At 32.6% G+C, this 21783-nt stretch overlaps 1 protein-coding gene across 2 annotated transcripts in view; it reads right to left on the minus strand.

Moving 5' to 3' along the window:
- LOC130449028 (zinc finger protein 408-like) overlaps nt 1-21783 on the minus strand; it is a 135324-nt gene that overhangs the window by 5639 nt on the left and 107902 nt on the right. For both annotated transcript variants that reach the window (XM_056786660.1, XM_056786661.1), the window contains 2 exons: nt 12451-12749; nt 2489-2817 (listed from right to left, as the gene is read on the minus strand). In XM_056786660.1, the coding sequence (XP_056642638.1) occupies nt 2489-2817; nt 12451-12749 (628 nt within the window). The remainder of the gene's footprint in view (nt 1-2488; nt 2818-12450; nt 12750-21783) is intronic.

Consider the following 21783-nt stretch of genomic DNA (forward strand, 5'->3'; position numbering starts at 1 on the left):
TTTCCAATAACTTGTTGGAAAAAACGAAATCATCCGTATGTCTGAATTTTGGCATACAATCTTCGACTGTATCTAATTCTACTAAAAAAATAATTTTGTAAACGTAGATCTCAAAAGCTTCCAAATTAAAAAAAATCGTATTTAGTATCATCCGTTTCTTTTTTTAAACTTTATTATAATTGATATCAAATACTTTGTTTTAAGAACAGAGAATTTTATAATGATGATAGGTTGATCCATTGCTGTGAAAGATCGTACTGTAATTGTTGAGCTTTGTGAAATGCTCATTTCTGTTGTATTAAGTGGAAACTTATTGACAACAATGACCAACGTTATGAACCAAATATGAAAAGTAAAATGAATGCGTAGGTATCAAACCGAAGGGAATGAAAAAGAAAATATGGTGAATAGAAAGAAAAGCAGCTTGCCAGGTCATACATATGTCAACATTCAGTAAATGGATAGGGCACTTTAAGAAAAATGTATGACCTGAACTACCCACATAAAATGTCATGATGTGAGGAATATGGCTTGTCGATATATATATATTGACACTTTTTCATATAATTCAGAATTATTCACGGATGATTTCTCTGTTTCGTTCAATAAATTCACACTCAAGAGATCGGCATAAGTCAGGAAATGCTGTCGAAAATGATTAAAACGAAGCATGTTCGTTCATCAGACTTCAGACAGTTGTGTCTGTGTCATGATAACTTGTAGCTAGCTCATTAAGAAGACGGGTTTTCAGAATGTTCACGCTTGTAGAAAGAGTTTTTTTGTTACGTCGTATCTTCGTATGAAAGGAATTTACAAAACTATGATGAATTTTGCGAGAGGTACATCGGATGCAGTCAGGATGATCCGCAGTTCCAGCATCCCATTTTGTGATCGGATGAAGCAACCTTAAAGCTGAACGGTGAAGTCAATCGGCATAACTGCGTGTACAACCAGAATCCTCACATCTTCATTGAAGAAGAATTAAACATGCGCGCGCGCGCGCGCGCGTGTGTGTGTGTGTGTGTGTGTGTGTGTGTGTGTGTGTGTGTGTGTGTGTGTGTGTATGTAAGCAGGTATCTCAGATATCTCGTGGGTTCGTACTCTTTTGAAGGTTACGTGACGGGCCAAAATTATCTAGAAATATTTACGTGAGCAAATGGACAACGATCAAACACTCGCGAACATTCGTCATTTCATGCAGGAGGGAGCTTCTCCGCATTACGTGTTATGTGTGCGATAGTATCTTAATGTTCATCTTGGAGAATGGATAGGTACACGAGGATTCGTTGAGTGATTTCTTCCAGTGGGGCCTTCTCAAGTACCGCGTTTTTGCGAAAGGACCACTCACAATTCCCGACCTCCAAAGTGCAATTGAAAAAGAAATTGAAACTTACGTGGACAGCTTAACATGCTTCGACGGACTTATCTCTCCCTTGAGAAACGTTGTGGTAGATGCTTTGATCAAGATAGGCATTAATTTGAAGACTTACTGTATCCCTTTTTCAAAACCCCTTTTAATAAATTAATTTTGAGACTACATTTTTCTCTCTTATACCGAGGTCTGTATCGATAAAAAATGAATAATAAAGACACATAGTTTCATCAGATTAAACAGATTTCAAAATATGATCTATTTTCAGAGATTGACCACTAGGCTTCGATCATTTCACAAACCAAGGATTTATTTCCCCCTATGGAAAATTCGGCATATAGCAGTTCCATCTTCCTTTCCAAATCGTTGCTAGGCAATTTGACGTGTAGAAGCAAAACGGTCTCGCAGTGCTAGGTGCCATAAGCTCGGAGGTATGTCTCGGATGATAGGTTCGTTTTTTTTTTGTAACCCTTCACATTCTTCGGTTTTCAGAAAAGTTTCAGTAGATCTATTTTAGTTAATTCGGTCCAGTTCCAATTGATTGGGATCAACTTATACTTTACAACATCATCTGTTACGGCTTCCCTATATAGACACATTATTATTATATCTCCGAATTAACATTCAAATTAACATTTACCAGGCCTTATTTATGCGATTTAAGCTAAATGAATCGGGTTTTTTGAGTCGATTCACCATTACCATTGTTTGATAAGGTAAAATAAGAAATTACAAAAAAGAGACTGCATTTAAATAAAAAGAAAATGCTTTTACATCAGCACAACGCATCTTCTCACAGTTCAGTAATCACCATGGCTAAAATTTATGACTTGTACCTCGAATTTGTTTACCACCGATCGTATTCACCAGATCTGACCACCAGCGACTTTTTTCTGTTTTCTAATTCTAAAGTTTCACTTGCAGGAGAGAGATTTCCATCAGTCGCGGACGTTTTCGCATACGTAAATGCCTATTGTGAGGATAAAGACAGCATCGCTGGAAAAAGTGTATAGACTATGTTGAAGAATAAAAATGATTATGAGAAAAATGAGAAAACGCTTGTATTCTATGTTTTCATAATAATAAGTTATATTTCATTCATATTATAATACCTACCTGTAATTTCCTCGGAAGCTTCTTTTTTCACAACAATAGGACTGCTTTCTTCTTCGACATTAATGGTTTCATTGGAACTAGATACTTGATCATTACTATTTTCTTGAACACTTTTTTCATCGTCATTGTCTTCTTCAGAAGCTTTAGCTTCTTTGGGAACTTCCGCACTTTTACCGTGCAATTTTTCTAAAGCATGATTGAGTCTATGTTTTTTAAAAGATTTCAGATATCTGAACTGCATTCCACATACATCACAGGAGAAAAGTTTATCGGCTGGAAGTCTGGCACGATGGTTTTGTTCTCGGTGTTTCACATAAGCCGATCTGTATCTAAAATTGGAAAAATGATAGTTTTAAATATGTAAACAGATATTTCAAACATCTCCTAAGTAATTTGTCAGGAGAAAATTGAATGGATTAATGGAATGGTTGATCTTGAAAAGACCGATATTAAAGTTTAAAGAGCTGTAAGCTCCTTTCAAACTTTTAGGCCGGGCGCAAGTTGAGACGCAGTCAACATGTGCATAGTTTCTGTACCTCGTGTTGAATATAGGTACCGCGTGAATTGATAGGTAGAGCAGGACAGGGCAGTACTGCGCCGAACGTGGCCAATGTGGCACTCGTGAATGTTACACAGAAAATGCGTCACACTCGCACAGTTGCCAACAGGTGTTTAGGGAAAATGGAATCTCGTGGAACGTCATACTAGTACGTACATTTATATAATCTGTTCTATAAATATTACCTTTGAATAGTTTGTAAACTGTGAAAAATATTGTTGAAAGCATTGATAGAAGATGAAATAACAGAAAACATTATTGAAGAGATTAAGAAACGATTATTTTTGCACATAAATAGTTTTAAGCAATATTTTGCTTATTTTTTAAGAATCCTATATTTTTTCGAATACTCTGTTAATTTAGAATGTATCGTAACCTCCTCGGTAAACTGTTGAATTTGTTGGTCAAGTCAAATAGCAGTCGACAGTAAATAATGCAAATGCAGTATTTGCTTCTCTTCCTGCTTCAACTATTTGTTAAAAAACGCTGACCAACGTCAACTTAAAAATGAGCTATTATCACATTATCAAAATCACTCCACAATATTGCACTTGCACACAGACGAAAAAATCCGCTCGTAAGTACCTCAATTTCAGCCCTCCAGAGGAAACAAATTCTATATCAGGGCTACATAATCACCAAACTAAACCAAAAAAAGAAGACCATTACATTGTTGTTCGAAAACTGATCAAGTGAATTAGGTTGTAGTCATAATATGATAGATACCCTGATAGACCGGTGAGTAAATGCGGTCAGCTAACGGGTGGTTTTATTTGTCCATAGTTTTTTGAACTGAAAAATCATGTATTGCGTTTAAATGTCTCTTCACTATTAATTCTCATGAGTAGAGGCATTGAGGATTGCGGTTTTTATACTATCCAGCATAAAAATAGCTTATTGGTTATGAAATTTAGTGCAAAATCCATAAGGAAGGATAAATCAATGATAACTGCTAAATAACAATCATTAAGCATTTAGAATTTATTATACAACGAAATCAATTCCATAGAAGTTAATAACGCCCAAAAAAGTGATAAAAATCGAAAATTAATGTAGATCATGTTATAAATTTGAAATTTCAACTAAAAATTGGTGTTTGGAAATTGTCATCTGAATCTCGTTATGGGCTAGGATCTGCAATCAGCTGATGGATGATCTAACTGAGCCGGGTTATACTTTCTTAATGTCCTATAGCTTTTCAATACCATATTTATCATGAGAATGAGAGTCCATCATTATGAATTCACAAAAAGTTACTGTTTGTAAGCTTATGGCATATTTATTTGAAGATAAGGCCGGCAAAGAAGTGTGCTTGAACGGTGTTCACTATCGCGAGATGATAACAGACTTTTTATGGTTAGAAATTGAGGGTGTTGAGCCGTACGATACGTAGTTTGAACAGGACGATGCCACTTGTTACACAGTTTACCGAGGAAAAGAAGCCGTATTATTTTAGTTAATTGGCAACTATTAACATGTGATTTGACACCTTTGGAAGAATTAAAAGCAAACTTAGTAATTCAAGAGTAAAAACTCAAGAGATAAAGGAGAAGATACTTAGGCACATCACATCGCATTGAACGTCAATTGGGCCTAAACATTAATTTATTCACAATCACCCGTTCGTTATGTTTAGACTACCCTTTATATTTAATATTTTCTTATTTTTCAAATACATTCTCTATCATGATTACATCAGTTGTTTCCCTGAGTATTTCATAATGGGAAATCGTTAAACTGGCTTCCACGGAGAATTTGAGAAGTTCAGTTTTTGGTTGTCGAGGTGTCTTTGTTCTATTAACTACTTTCACATTTAATGAGCACGTTCATTATTTCTCCATCTTTTTTGTCTCTTGCTTTTTTCGCTACCATTTGCAAAAGATTTCCTCAGACATCCGCTCTTTGAGCATTACATGTCAAATACATTTAACCATTAGTCATTGCTTTTTCATTTCCTCATTTTCACAGATAACACTTTCAGTTAACAAATTTACGTTTTATATCCTTGATCTCATCATAGAACGATACGTTTGATTTTATTGAATACTTTTTGCGGTATTCCACTTTTTGGTTAGGGTCGTTCTGATTTTTTATGACATCGAATATTTTTCTACAAGCCAAATTTGTCAAATCGGTCTCAAACAGTAAAACTAAACTTATATGGACATAAATCCCATACGGTCCAAGGTAGCTCTTGATTTACTATAGCTTCGGAAGTATAAGTAGACCATAAAATTGGACATCGAATAGAAAATGACGACACACAATACAATAGCGATACCAGTGCATATGCAGCACATATGCAAGTGAAAACTGGTGATTGAGAAAGGAAGATGACTACACTCAATGCAGTTAACTCAATGTTTACTTTTTATAAACATAGTCTGACTAAATATTTTAACTTACTTCGTGATTGAAGCTTGATTTCTATTGTTCACATGTTATTTGGATTGACTAGTACTCAATGAAAAACATGTAACTAACACTATTAACAATCTTCACGAATACCATATGTTGAGTGTATGACATGAGAATTTAAATTATATATTTATTGACTAGCTTAAGGTTAATAAGTAACTTCAATACGGTAACAGATATAGTCCGGGGAAGTTAAGAAACCATCATTAACTTATCCCAATAAGGAATATTATCGAAAATATATCGATCCTGTCATTTTTCTAAGTTCTCTAATACATTCCATTGGAGTTTGTGATGCAGCTTAGCGCACTCGAGAATCCAGTCTTTGACGCTTACTTACTTATTCTTGATTTAAGCGTTGATAAATAATTGAATAAAGTTTTAAGTATTGCCTGATTGTAATTTTAATTAAACTTGACGCATAAATGAATAAATTTTCGATTTATTGGAGGATAATTTTCATAAAATTGACGGTTGTAATTTTTTTTTTCAATATTTACCTATATAACAGCGTTTTCCAGAGTGTCGTGCAAGACTCATCACCGGGTCACAAAAATAATCAACTGGATCGTGGCAAAAATTGTAGAAACACGCATTTTGTTCTAAATTTAATATTATTCGATACTTTTATAAGTTTAAATTCGTATGCTCGGATTGACTAATTTCGATTCCTCATTCAGTGGTTTCTCCGGTATGTGCGCCGTAAATTTACGTGTATTAAAACAAGGTTATGTATGAATTTTTGTAACCTATTTTTTCCGCCAATAATTATTATAACCTATTACTAATAGCAGCTTTATATTTCGTCTTTCTCTTTTCTTAAGTCTTAGTCTTACTTCTTCTACTATGCAGCCTCTTGAGATTTGTCCAGCTTTCCTGTCATTTCTCAGGAGATCGGCCGGGAGAACTCCTTGAAGTTGGTTTTCCATTCTTTGCCTATTTAACCCATCGATCTTCCATCATCCCATCGCCGTTTCGATCTCTTCAATCGTACTATATCCTGAATTTTCAGATGTTCTCTCATGGCTCTGTTTTTTGTTCGATCTCTTAGGCTCACTCCTTTAATAGTTCTCAATGTTTTCATATCTGCTGCCTTTATCATGTTCTTCGTTTTTTTATTATGCGCGCTCGAGTTTTCCCTGTATTATAGGTATAACGGGGTTGTCTTTCGCAGCTAGTTTACATCTCGCAGGTTCTTCATATTTGATTAATAAAAATATATTTTCATTAATCGTTAATATTTCCAAAATACCGAAAACATTCTCTGCAATGAATAAAAAACTATTGCATGAAAACAAAGCCTTTCAAAAAGAGTTTTTAAAGCTTGTGAAACAAATTATGATAAAGATTATTTACATCTTAAAACACTATCAGTTTCAATTCAAGAACATATTTCGGAGCTAATGAATAGTTTTAAATATTACTTTCCGCATAATCCTACAAATAATAAGTGAATTGAAGATCTTTTCTCTGTTGATATTGAAAAGAAAGACTGCTTAATCTTAGTGAACAAGAAGTTGATAATTTAACGATTGAATACAATGTTTAATGGCTTTTGTCATCATGTATACGTGAGAAACTGCGTTCTCGATATTGAAACTATTCTAAGTGAGTAAGTACTGAAAAAGATTGGATGTGGAACATAATTTGAGATCAAAATTAACATAATAAATTCCTAATTTGAAATTACTATGCGATGAGGAACAATATCATCATTTGCACTAAGTTCAAATATGTAAAACAACATGAACATATTTACTTTAAATTTTAAATGATAATAGATTGTCTTCAATTACTAACGTTTTGGTTATATAATTATTCTGCAATTTTTGCATGAAATGATTAAACAAATAACTTTGTTTTGTAAATAAACAATTATTCTAAAGGTTTGGTATCGGACCGCGGTCAAAAAAGTTTCGAAAGCTCTTTATATAATGTTATGGGGCATGTTATTTCCTATAATTTTGTTTTTGGGTGAAAAAATGAAAAAGCTATCGGCGCAAAAGACACAAGTGCGCTAAACTGTACTTGCAAGATGCTGTGGAATTTATAATTCATTTTAGTTTAGGATGACCGTGGATCGATATGTTTTCGATTAGGGACATAGTATTCTATATGAGTAAAAATAGATGTTAGATTAATATTTTGGCCTCACTTTCCCGGACTAAAACGGTAATATATTAAAAACTATACTTGGTTATTTTTCGTCTCAATAAAAATGATAATTAACGATATAACGAAATTGATAAAATACTTAATTAGTTTTACTTGTGAAGTAAATTTTTTATATACAATTAACTCTCAATTCATTTTAAAATTCAAAATGTTTTAGGAACTACTGCTGTTAATTATAGGTTTTAGCTATTTTTGTTTCTTTTACAGTATATTTCATTTTTTATAACCATCTGCAAACTATCAAAAATCTATTTGATAATAATTTCAAATCTAACAATAATCAAAAAATCTTCGTCGCTGAAAATATGTAGTGTTGAATTCATATCAAAGAACAGTTTTTTCTTCATATCTCGGTCGAAAGTACGTTCTTTCGTCCCAAGTAGCAAGGATGAAAGTTAAAATCTCGGTCCTGCTCGTCATGATACCCGAGACGCAGGGCCAAAGATTTAACTTTGTGGTGTAATATACTAATTGAACAAAGATTTGAACATACAGGGTGATACTCACTAGTGTAGATTAGTTGGTTCGCGTCTAAAATAGAATTTCTGGAACCGTTAGTGATAGTCAATATTATCTCGGGGTATGGCACAGCTATTTTGATAATATGTTCGCTACATTTCATACGAAAACGAGAAGTGTAGAAGATTTAATTTTAGAATTCAATTCATCCATAAAGTTTACCGATGAAATGGAGAATAACAGAAAATCACTATTTTCAGATACTTTGGTAACTTGTTTGTATTTAAGAAAAATACTGCTATGGACAGGTACATCCCGGCTGATTCCTTCCATTGCATCCAACATAAGATGACCTGGTACATCATTCAATTTATTTTCCACTTAACTTCGAAATATACAATAAGAATAAGACTTTTAATGAGGATGTGGTGGTATTCAATAGTTCTGTTAAGAGAATTGGTTAATTAACCGTCATAGGTTAAAAAATCCTTTTTCCAAAATTGAAATGAAACCAGGGAACATTTGCTGTAGTACCTAACCAATTTTATCAATTTGTTTTCTCGCTGGAATCAGTTTCCGCGGAATGATTTCATTGGTGGAAATATTAAGTATAAATGGATAAGTCAAGTTAATTGGTTTAAGTTCACCTTCATTCTCTGAAGACGATAACTTGGTTATAGAAACTTGCGTCAGACAGTATAGTTGTGAATGTTATTGTAGAGGTAGCGTAATCAGTTTGTTCAGTAAGTTTGTACTTATAGCTTTTCTTTTAAATCAATATTAACTGTAAATTGAAAAGTAATATTTTGGCCAAATTGTGAAATTCAATCTTTTTTAACTAGCTGAGTAAACTACCTCAGAATCAAAAAGCTAATAAGTAAGCTAATAGATTCCCAAAGTGATCAATATCAACTCCTTGTGATTGAAATCGGCTTTCCACAGATCGACAAAAATGATAATTACATCTATATTGTCTATCAATTAACACAAGTTCCTCACTTGATTTATTTTGCAAAATGATGTTCGCAGTGTATCAACATCCAAATCTGTTAAATTGTATTACATATATTTATCACTTAACTGAGAGGTAGGCAAAGGGCAGATTTAATGACTGACTTATGAAGAAGGGACCCTTTTTTGCTTCAAATTCTAATTGAACTTATGACAATGGGTATACATACCACTTTAATGTAAATCTTAATACTGCATATCACCAGTTATCTTTATATTACCCTAGATGTAGGTGAAGTGTAGCTTTCAAGCAAAGTTCCAAATGAGCATCGGTATCTAGATTTTAAATGCTTTAATGATAGCATGTATATGTTAAACTTAATCCATATACCATAATCAATTGTATGTGATTTTGAAATTGTTTTTTCTCAGATTTATTATCTCCCATAGATGTTTCTTATCACACAATTTAAAATATTGAAAAAATCTTCACGGGTACTAATTTACCTATCCCTGACTTATCTGTTATATACGATATATGTAACAAAATTAATTTCCAGTTGCATAGTGACGACTCCAGTCACATCGGCCTTTATAGGTAAACATTAACAGTTTGTAATTATGCAAAAATCACCAAGAAGGTATTACAATTTACTTGAAAATTGGAAAATCTCTTAAATTTACACCATTTTCTTACAACATAAGTTGAAACACGGTAACCCGCATTATAGCTTTTTCATCATCATCGAACCAGATAGAAACCGTCAGATTCATCCAACATACTGAATTTTCTATTAATTGTATAAATTTTGAGATTTGTACCTATTATTAATTATTAGTAACACTCAATATAAACAGAAGTTTATGTCTCATTTTGTTAAACTTGATGAGGAAATGATGTTAAGACAACCACAAAGATTTCAAATATGTAAGTATTTTGTATCAATATTAAAAAATATAGATAAAACTTTTGAAGTTAAATTGGGAGTCTAAGTTTGAGATTCGACATCCTATGAGCTCTCTACGTGTTATTTTCAATTATGGGTAATTCATAACGGAAACCTAGCGATTTGAATAGGAGTGTAAGCGTCCTCAAATTTGAAGAAGTGATAGTAATTTCTTTTTTCTGAATACTGCTAAGATAAATCATTCTCAATAATGAAAAAACTTGTTTGTCTATGTTAGTGATTCCCAAAGAAGAACAGATGAACTCGACAAGGATAGGTAAATTTCCATTGTTAGATCTTTTAACATTTTTAACCTCATACTTTTCATCCGAACTGGCATTGTTATAAGAATTTATTATAATGTTCAAAATCATCAAGAATACATAGTCCATGTATAGCCTATTTTCAAAAAGTGCGCGTCTGATATGGGATTTTAGACGATTCTATAATTAGTTCCTTATTATTTAACGAATCATTGAACGCAGATCGTACAATTTCATGGTTCGAAGAAATGCATGAGCATTTCATGTTTGTCGTTGATCGAAACCAAAATTTCATATCCGCTGAATATGTAGAGACACCACAACTCTTTCAAGTTGTGGACTCCAATGGTCACCGACTTTGATCCGCCCGACTTTTATTTTTTGGACATGGTAAGAAATAAAGTTTAAAAAACAAACTCAGGAATCAAGAGGTTAGTGATAGAATGCGATAAGTCTGTTAACAAATCAGCAAATCTGTACTCCCACGAGTAGGTGAACAGATTAAAGAAAAACTGGTTTAGAGAATTTTTGTTTGCTGACAGTTTGTTGTTGGTATTATAATTTTGCCAACAAGTATATTACTTTTATAAGATATCGACATCCAATTTCAACATGATATTCATTTGACAATAGGTTTCACAACGATATACTTCTCAACGAATTCAAATTCACAATTTGCATAATGCAACGGGTGATTTCCATAACGACACACTTTTCTATATCAAAATAATTTTGAAATCAATGAAATAGCAACAAATAAATGCAGTTAATTCCACTAGATATTATAAAAGAAACAAGAGGCAGCGAATTATTTGTTACCTATATAACTACATACTGCACTAATTGTATAATGTACGAAGTTTTGTGATGAGCAAAAGCAAATATTTATAATTGGATATAGCTTTACTGTTTTTCAAAATATTCTCCATTAAGATCAATTACTTTTGAATGCGTTAAAACCAATTTTCGAAACATTTTTTCCATTCTGATGGAGGTACCTCCGAAACATGATTTAGTCGCATCAACCGCTTCTTCGGGTGTAGAAAAACGTTGACCTCACAATGTATTTGTGATCTGCGGTAATAAGAAGAAATCCTTGAGAGCCAAATACGTACGTTGAATGACACACCAAATTGATGTTTTGAGTGTCCAGAAATGAAAATTTGTTTAACTGATGTGTGAGAGCTCGCATTGTCGTGGTGGAGAATGATTCGTCTTTTGCAAATGGTTTCTCTGATTTTTTCGAATACCTCTGTCAAATAAATGTTAGTGTATCATTCATAATTGCTCTAATCTAGTTGGCACATATCTAGTTATTTCGGAAAAACTGACGATCATTTGCTTCGAAGTGCTTTGTGCGTATAGTTGGATTTGTTTGGATTTAGTTCAATTTGAAAGACCCTTACAGTCAAATGTTCATGCTGTATTGAACAAATACGAGTGAAGCTAATGCCCAAGTATGCCTAAATTTCACGGTATGTCCATGAGGATCTGGCAATATCAGTTTACGCACAGCATCAATGTTATCTGGCACAACAGCCGTTTTTGGACGATCTTCACAAAATTCATCCTGTAACGAAGTGCGACCACGATTGAATTCGGAAAACCATCGAAAAACAGTGTTTTGAGATAGTGCTTCAGCACTAGAAGTCGTAGTGAGTTATTCGGCACATTGTTGTTGGTTTAATCCACGTCGAAAGTCATAGACAATCATTGCACGAAAATGTTCGCGATTAAATTCCATTTGAATGTTCCAATTATCTGTAAACAACTCAAAAACCACTCGTATGACAATAAAAATATCAAACTTAATGATGGTAATGTCAGATTTGACATATTCACATCAGTGTTACCATATCTTAAAATTTAAGTAGTAACCTACGTACTATTACATATATATTTTTCTCTTTGTCAAACCTTAGTAGGCCTGGTATAACTTCCAGTTGATTATACATGAAAATTTGAGTCTGGATTTCTTCTAGTAAATAAAATAAAAATACGACCCCGTGTACCTATGTAACATCATTTTCTGATCTTAGCGCGTATCGCATTTTTTCACTTCGAAAACCGTGAATATAATGTTATTTGTAATTACTTAAAAATATTTTTATAACACAAAAATTTTAATTTTTTAGCACCAATAACTTCGTTAGCTTATGGGTTACATATTCTTAAATGTAATAGATTTACCTGTAACTTTGTCCACATTGTTCGCAAACAAATGGCTTCTCCAAAGAACTAATTGCTCCTATATGCTGTAATGCCGTGTGTTGTTCTAGTAACCATAACGAAGGAAAAGCGGCCATACATGAGGAACAACGAAACATTTCTTCTCCTAACAAAGCACTGTGCATTAGACCAACTTCAAGAAGAGAAGTGGGAATTGTAGGGAAAGGAAGTGCAAATGGTGTGGAGGATCGGCTGCTTTGGGTACTTGAAGGACGGTCTGGGACGGGAGAACCGATGCATCGATCAGTTTCCATTGAAGTCTGCAAAAAAAAAGTTATTGAGTAAAACTCGACTAATAATAAGCTTTTCAACCATTAGATTCGTTTATTCTGTATTGAAACATATCAATCAATTTTGAAAACTGCCTTATTGCCTAAGTCGCTACTAATTGTCAATAATCGCTTGACAAAAAACAAAAATTACAAGAATTTTATGAATATTTTTTTTCTCAAATGAAAATAAAAACTGTAGGATATTTTATTCGAAATCATTATGGAACTTATGAAAGAATTTGTGTAAACATTATTTTCTAGATCATCCAAAGCAGCTGACACGTATTCAAAATGAGTTTATTCAAACAACTGCGCTTTTGTTATGGAAAATTCATTTAAAGACAACATAAATATTTTACTATAATCACCAAACAGCAAAAGTAATTATTTTATATATAATGGAATCTGAAGAATGGTAGTAAACTACAATGGATGTCTTACTTCAATATTACGTTTCATTCAACTCGAGTTTATAAGAGTTTATAAGATTGTTTCCTGATAACTTTGTGACATTGCTAGTCACATCAAAACAGGAATAACGTTCATCACAAATGCAGGATAATATTCGATATGAAACAAATATACAGTGCTTTTCAGATAAAAGTATCCACCTTTAATAACTTTTGTAATACTGGTATTTAGAAAAAATCCAAAAACACGTCAATTTATGTTGGAAGGGGCAAGCATTATGGCTTATTTAAACTTACTGGAAAAGCCACCCCCTCACCCCTAGCAGCATCCCCTTTATTTTTTTAAATTACTTTTCATATTTTTTATGTAAAATTTGGATACTCCTCTTTGAGCTGATTTCAAAAATGTATAATACTTGTAGGTTAAAGTGGTTAGTTTATGAGATAAACAATTTTTCTTTCAAGAGCACAAATTTTACTTATTATTTACTTTCACCTTATTTGCCTGTACTAAAATGGGTTGTACAACAATTCAAACTCTTTAATCTTTTTAACTGTGCTATTTATTATGAAGTTACAATAAGTGTTCAAACTGAGTACCATTCACTTCCATACAATGGTATAATCTATTTTGAAATGCCTCTCTGACATTGCTTAATACGGCTGGATTTAATTGTCGACATTTATTTTCTATCCTCTCTCGTAAATCATCCAGAGATTCTGGTTGGGTAGCATAAACTTTTGTTTTTAAATACCCCCATAAAAAGAAGTCTAGGAGTGTTAAATCCGGTGACCTAGGTGGCCACTCCATCATCTGCCCCCTTCTACCTATCCAACGAGCGGGGAATGTTTCGTTTAAAAATTGTCGGACAGGCATAGCATAGTGTGGGGGAGCTCCGTCTTGTTGAAATACCAGTAAATCTTCGGAAAGGTTATCATCATTTTCTATTATTGTTGTAATACGTGGGTCAACCCCTTCCCTGAGTAACTCAAGATACGATTCACCATTTAAATTTCCGTTGATGAAGAAAGGTCCGACAATGTGGTCACCTAGGATACCACACCAAACGTTTAACTTTTGGGGATGTTGTGTATGGAATTCACGCATAATATGTGGATCACTTTCAGCCCAATATCTACAATTATGCCTACTTACTAAGCCATTTAATGACCATGAGCATTCATCAGAAAAGCAAATATTGTTTAACAATTGTGGATTGTTATTGATAATTTGCGTCATTGATTCGCAAAACTCTAGACGACGATCAAAATCATCTTCATTCAACTCGTGCACCAACTAAACTGACTTGCCTTAAAATTGCCACTTGGATTGCTTCGTTATTTACGAGTCCCTCTCGCTTATGCACTTTATTGCAAACAGACCCTGTTGTGGTAAATTTCTCCATCAGTTGAATTACATACTTATGAGTTGCATGTCTTCCGTCATGTAATTCGTTAAATATTCTAGCAGCAGCTCTTGCACAATTATTATTTTGGTAGTATAAACCTACAATTTCAATTCATTCTTGCAAAGAGTAAACCATTTCAGAGAAACAAAATAAATAATGTATCAAATTACACTATCAATAGTGACTACAAATTCTAGTTGACAATGTCAAACTTTAATAAAAAGTAGAGTTTTTTGTTGTTTGGATTTTTTAAGTAGAATAAATAGCACAGTTAAAAAGATTAAAGAGTTTGAACTGTTGTACAACCCATTTTAGTACAGGCAAATAAGGTGAAAGTAAATAATAAGTAAAATTTGTGCTCTTAAAAGAAAAATTGTTTATCTCATAAACTAACCACTTTAACCTACAAGTATTATACATTTTTGAAATCAGCTCAAAGAGCAGTATCCAAATTTTACATAAAAAATATGAAAAGTAATTTAAAAAAATAAAGGGAATGCTGCTAGGGGTGAGGGGGTGGCTTTTCCAGTAAGTTTAAATAAGCCATAATGCTTGCCCCTTCCAACATAAATTGACGTGTTTTTGGATTTTTTCTAAATACCAGTATTACAAAAGTTATTAAAGGTGGATACTTTTATCTGAAAAGCACTGTATAAATACTACCTGACATTCATTAAAAACAAACTAACCAAAGGAAATGAAATATTAAGCTCATAATACGAAGAAAATAATTATAGGTACTTATAAAATCGATTTCCATACCATTGCTTCCATCTATTTTATGATTTTGGAATTTACCAATTGTATTTTGTAATTATGGGTATTGAAATTTGAAAAGTTATTCAAATTCTATAAATTTTGGATGATCTTTCCTCCCTATTTCATTTGAAATACTATTTACCTGTAAAAATTTTTCATTCCTAAAATATATTGTTGAGGTGCGTTGTGCTTTCCGATTGGTTCTGCTTTCAGTTTTGTATTTTGTATTTGGTCAAAGTTGGCTCAAACCATAAAAAAATAGATCAGTAGTTTTTCCGATGTAAATCAATGACTTATATGATATTCAGTTAGTCAAATATTGTTATCGCCATTTGTATGCACCACAAGCGAATGGAATTAATTTTTACCATTAGAAAGCTACAAATTTTTCATTCGTACCCCTGTCGAAACCGGAAAATTTCAGTTTTCTCTATCAGCTCGTTTGCGTCATTCAGGGAGAGAGGGAGAGAGAAACGAAAGCCTTATGGTAATTTCTTCAACGATCAATAATCAACGAAGAGTTCCAGCGCAAATGTGAAGACTTTGAAACGGCAAGAGACGTGGGGATGAGCAAAAAACCTAACCAACCAATCAAGATAAGTATCTTCATTTTTATTTAAAAAATTGTTACTGGTGCATTAAAGCTTTTTTTAAAATTTTTGTTCATTTCAGGTTGATGGATGTTTTCATGAAACGTTTAAGGAGCTAATCAATTTGAAACTCATGTACCTAAGTACGGTAGATAACATTTTTCACCTTATAATTGCCATTTATAATTTTCAGTTTGTTTTATGTCACTGAACTCTATGCTTTATGAGTTACAATTTATGCAAATGCAAAACTGTAAGAGCAGAAAGAAGCGGGATCAGAGATATTCGAAGATATATTACATGAATTAGAATGAAAGAAAGTGGATGATTCAGAAGTGGAGAGAAAGCAATTGGAAACAAAATTAATATTAATTCAAGTGATCAGACAAGACTTTTTCCTCAAGAAGGCTTGCACCATCACCAGTACTGACATGAATGATTTGGTTTTCAGTTTTCCATTTGGCAGCACAAGTATCAGTATCTGGAATTATGGTTGTTGCGCCTCGATTTATAGCCTCAATCAATTCGTTCGTCAGGCTTTTTTTCCCTTGTTAAAGTTGGCAAATTCAACTATTTCTGTTGGTCGATTCCACACAACTTCCACGATTCTGATTATCTCCGAAAATTTTGCGTTACTTTTGTGGTGATTTGTAAAAAAACAATTTGTTTTATTGGTTCTACTTTGTATTAAAATAATTTAGTAAGCATTAAATCTGTATTATGTTGTTTAATTCGTATTTTAGTATTTTACCTACAAACAAATCTCTAGATGTTCGTTCAATATCAAATTCCTTCCAGCCACCACTGTCAAGGAAGATTTGCTCTAGCCTAAGTATAACGCGTCAGATTTAAACATCAGCCGATGTGACATTGATGTGTGTTTAATTGTTTTCAAACAGTTTTCAATTACTCTGTTAACCTTTTATCCCACATTTCCTCAAACTATTTATGAGTATATAAAAGTATCAATCACGCTGCAGTCCACAACTATATATTATGCTTAAGATTGTGCATAATTATTTCCTTTTGCAATCGTTAAAATTAATATGGAATAGATATTTGAATGCACCAATTGGATTAGTTGGCACGTGTGCAGAAAGTATGAACGTATGAACGACTGAGTTGATCTGGAAAAATTTTTCCTAAATTTAGCGAAGGCTACAAATAGAAAAATAGATATTATTGAATGGTACAAATAAAAAAAAAATTTTTCTCAAGAAAATCTAATTTTTTCCTACTAGGACCGTAGATTTTGCAGCATCATATAGATTTTGCATACATCAATATAATGTATAATATATAAGTTCTATTTTAATGCATCTAAATGTTCTTGATTCTATTTTATATACTTTTATTTTAAAAAACATTATATTGGACAGAGATTTCGAAGAATCGATGCAAATCTCTAGAGATTTTCATAAAAATTTTACATCTTGTCTCACTCATTTACGTTTTCATGCGTTATTAGAAGGCAATGTTTTTTTAAAACCGTAATAAATTGTGGAAGCTGTAAAAGTTTGTTGTTACTTACGTGATAATAGTATTTCAATACAAATTATTTTCTAATAAAATTAAAGTGCAATTGTACGAGTATGTCACAGTTTTATTTTCATGGGAAAAAGAAAAATCGTTTTAAGTATTCAGGGCTTTATTAGAGGTTATTATGGTCTCTCCTCTGTAACTTTTTCTATTATGATGCAATTATCCAACATTCCGTAGTATGGTTAAGTATTATATAAATATTTTAGAACTATTTCATATAGAAAAATATGAAGCTAGATTTCTATAAAATCGTTGTGATACAAAAAAGCATTTGACATCTACGTGTTTACGGTGTTCATAGTTAATTCCTACCAATATTCACAAACTCATTCCGTACCATCGTGGAGTTCAAAACGCAATTTTTTACACGCGGTATTCCAATAAATATATTTCTATATGTGACACACGGAAGAATTATAAGCTTTAAATTTTCAACGTTGTTACACACCAGCAAAATATTAACTTTATTCCAAAGTTCAATAAAAAGTATTTTATGTATTTTTCAAACATTTTAAACATTTTATTAGCCACTTTATCGATTTGGATCCTGTGTATCTTCGTCGACCTCTTGCACCCTTAACAATGAACGAATTTAAAAAGTTTCTTCTAAAAAATATTATTCTACTTCTTGAATTTTTCTTCTTATTACTTCTGAAGAAAAATAGCAAAGGAATTAATGTTCTAAATAAAACAGTATTTGATGAACTATTATTATGGCTGTGGAGAAACCATTTTAACCTTTTTTGAACTCAAGCGATTTGCTACTTATAGTCGCTACCTTGACTAAGGTACTCACCACAAAGTTGAAATTTTTTGTATAATTAATTTAATAATAGTTAAGTATGAGAACGTACTTCCACCTGGGGTGGCGCAGACGCAAAAATACCCCATTTTTGATAATTATAAAATGTTTTACAAACAAAATATTGTTTCATACGTCTGCCGTTTACATTATGTTTTGATTTATATTATTCGTAATATGTAAAAAAATTAGCAGAAGATTCTGGCAGCTGCAAATACCTATCAGGTATGTTTAGAATTATATTCAAATTCAACTACATCCAAAAGTCGCACCTTACGTAAAGTATTTGCTTGTAGATGTATGTCCAAAAAGAATCTTATGGTTGCAATTTTGTTGTTAATTTCAAGCTGCTTCTATTTACCTTACATTGCATGTCATTGTGATGAACTTCGTAATTAAAAATTGATAACATGGTAAATTTAAATTCGGACTTTAGAATAAAATGACCCGATACTAAAGGCGTAGTTCCAAAATAAACTCGCGTACATAGAAATCGGCCCACCGTAAACTTTTGACTATAACTATTTTTTTTTCTAAATTATCCATCAGATCAAAAAACGAAATATGTTGTTTGAAAGATATTTTTATATGCTTTAATGCGACTATAAATTCGTTAGCAAGGCTTATCGTTTATATGCGTAGCAACCGGTGAAAAAATGTTTGATTGTGATTGTAACGAAAATAACAAATTTGTCAAATATTAAAATCTTTTTATAATCTCAATAGTGTTCAAGTGTGTAAATTTAAAGCATATTACACCACGAAAAGCCTTGGTCAACGAGCTATTACTATGACCCGCGGAGCGGTTCGAAGAGTGTGCCAACGTTAAGAGGAGACCGGATGCTTTTATAGGCGACTTGGAACAGGCAGAAAGCGACTTACAACTGCTCGTGATGACCTCTTTATTGTATCAACAATATTAGAAGATAGTTACCTTGATGCCGTTCAAGTGAAAATAGGAGCGATTGATCCAAAACTAACTCCAGATCATCGGCAAGCACGGCTACGTGTGCACAGGATAATCTGAATTGGACGTTGTGACAATGGGGATCTGTTCTGTTCTCAAATGAGACCAGAATATGCCTTTATGGTAACGACCGAGAAAGGAAAGTGTACCAAAGAGGAAGAGGGTAAATTTGCAGATTACTGCTTTGAAGAACGGAGTGCTTATGAAGGTGGTTAGTGCATGATCTGGGGTGCAATTTCTATAGAAGCACGAACCAACCCTGTGTTCATTCGTAGGGGCGACCGTGTTCACGGAAGAAGATGTTTAACGGCTGATAGATATAGAAGATATTAGTAATTCATGTGATACCTAACGCCGACTACATTGGAGACGAATTTACCTTTATGCATGACAACGCAAGGCCGCACACCGCCAGAATCGCGCAAGATTACATTGCAGAATTCGGTTTTCAGGTTATGGGGTGGTCAACATACAATCCATACCTAAATCCGATAAAACATTTATGGGATACTCTAAAAAGAAGAATTCGAGCTAGACTTTCTACCCCAAACTCGATCCCTTATTATTGCTTATTTTTGCAGAAGAAGAGTAGCTATTCCACAAGAAATAATAACTTGATGAGATCTACGTCGAATCATATGAGAGATGAAATATTCATGTTAATAATAAAAAAGCTCAATCTGCCTAATGATAAACATAGGAAGTCGAAATAAGTTTTCATAAATTAATACCCACAATAGAGCATATTAAATTTTCTTTCAAACAGCAAATTTTTTTGATCTCCTGAATAATTTAAAAAATATATATAGTTAAAGTCAAAACTTTACAGTAGGCCCATTTCTATGCACGTAAGTATATTTCACAGTCACAGGAGTTCTATCAAATTTTCAAAAAATATGAAAAGCTACTACCATGTACAATTTTTTTTAATTACCAAAACGGTAAATTTTTCCAATGTTCCCGGAATTATATACAGGCTAAAGTTCATCTTCGACTATTTTATTTAATGCAGGATCAAATCTTTTAATACTAAAACGACATGAGGGTTGAAAATTCAATTCTCCATCACCTTCGACCTCGGCCAATGAATTAATTTCATAAATTGTTAAATATTACTTAATTACATTTTTAAGTAAAATCTACATATGAGTTAATGTGATATATATTATGTATCTAAATTGCAAACCTCATTTTGAACACATAAAAACAATGCATCAATAAAAGTACAGTGTACAAAACGTGAGAAAATGACATAATTATCTCTCACTAGATTTGCGCTCGGGAAAACACATGTCATTTTTCTCATTTGCTATAAGGTGTCCTAGAGTCAAGATGAGAATTTGCTAGAAAGTTCAGATTAAACACCATGAACAATTCAAAAATTACGTTACTTGTATGTACAATCAATTGTTAAGTAGTCTTGTCACAATTTTAATATCAATACCAATTCTTTTGGAATCTATTGTCTATAAATGATTATATCGAAAGATCTAAGACTATATGTATGAAAATTAATAAAGAATACTATTTTGAAAGACGTAGACGTAATCATGAATATGAGACAGCGGATGTTGCGAGTTTTTTTGTACGAACTCTGCTCTTAGTAAGTCTTAGTGAGTATTTATACTACTATTGTCATTACTTTAATTACTCGTGGTTGCCAGTAAATATTCTCTCGAATAATATGCTGTGTCTAAATTACTTTCGTAATCCAAACAATGTACACTTAATATTTTTCGTTCCTTTCGATAATGTTTTGTATAATTCAATTTAACTTTGTTAAGAATTTTAACTTGAAATGGGTATAACAATAAAAATAAACGATAGAACCGTAACACTTCTTAATATTATATTAATAAACTAGCTGACCAGGCAGACTTCATACTGCCTCAATCCATAAATATAAAACCTAAAATTTTGTATAAAATAAATTTAAAACAAACAAAAAGAATCCTTTTTCTATTAAAACAAATAAAAAAATGATCGGTAGGAATGATATTTTATTATTATTTTCGATTAATTACACATGATGTTGCTTACTTACAAAACAGATTTTTCTTGAAATACTGGCTATTTATAAGGTTTCAATTTGATATTGACAGACACACCCAGATTTGATACAGTCTGTTAATCAATTTAAAGCTTTATGATAAAATATATTTTCGTTTTGTTTTGTGGTGGGAAATTAAGCAAAGATCACGGTTTTCCGATGCACGAACATGCGACGTATAATTGTCCATGAGCGAAACAGGGAAACTCAAAGTTGATTCTGCAAACTTCCAACGACTGGCCTTGCGATTTATTTATGGTCATCGCAAAATCCAGACGTACCGGAACATAAAAAGTGCATCGAGAATAGTGTTGGCCCGTAACGGAATTTGTTTCCAGACTAAGATAGATCTAATCTGCACTTATTTCTCGAGTTATGGAAACTGGTAGTAATGTAGCTGTAGGAGCTCCACAGTAACTAGCAAAATTTTGTCTGTCTCATCTATGTACCTGTCATAGTTCTACTGAGAAGGAATGAAAACAATTAGTTATCT

This window comes from Diorhabda sublineata, chromosome 9, assembly GCF_026230105.1.
Source record: "Diorhabda sublineata isolate icDioSubl1.1 chromosome 9, icDioSubl1.1, whole genome shotgun sequence".
NCBI lineage: Eukaryota > Metazoa > Arthropoda > Insecta > Coleoptera > Chrysomelidae > Diorhabda > Diorhabda sublineata.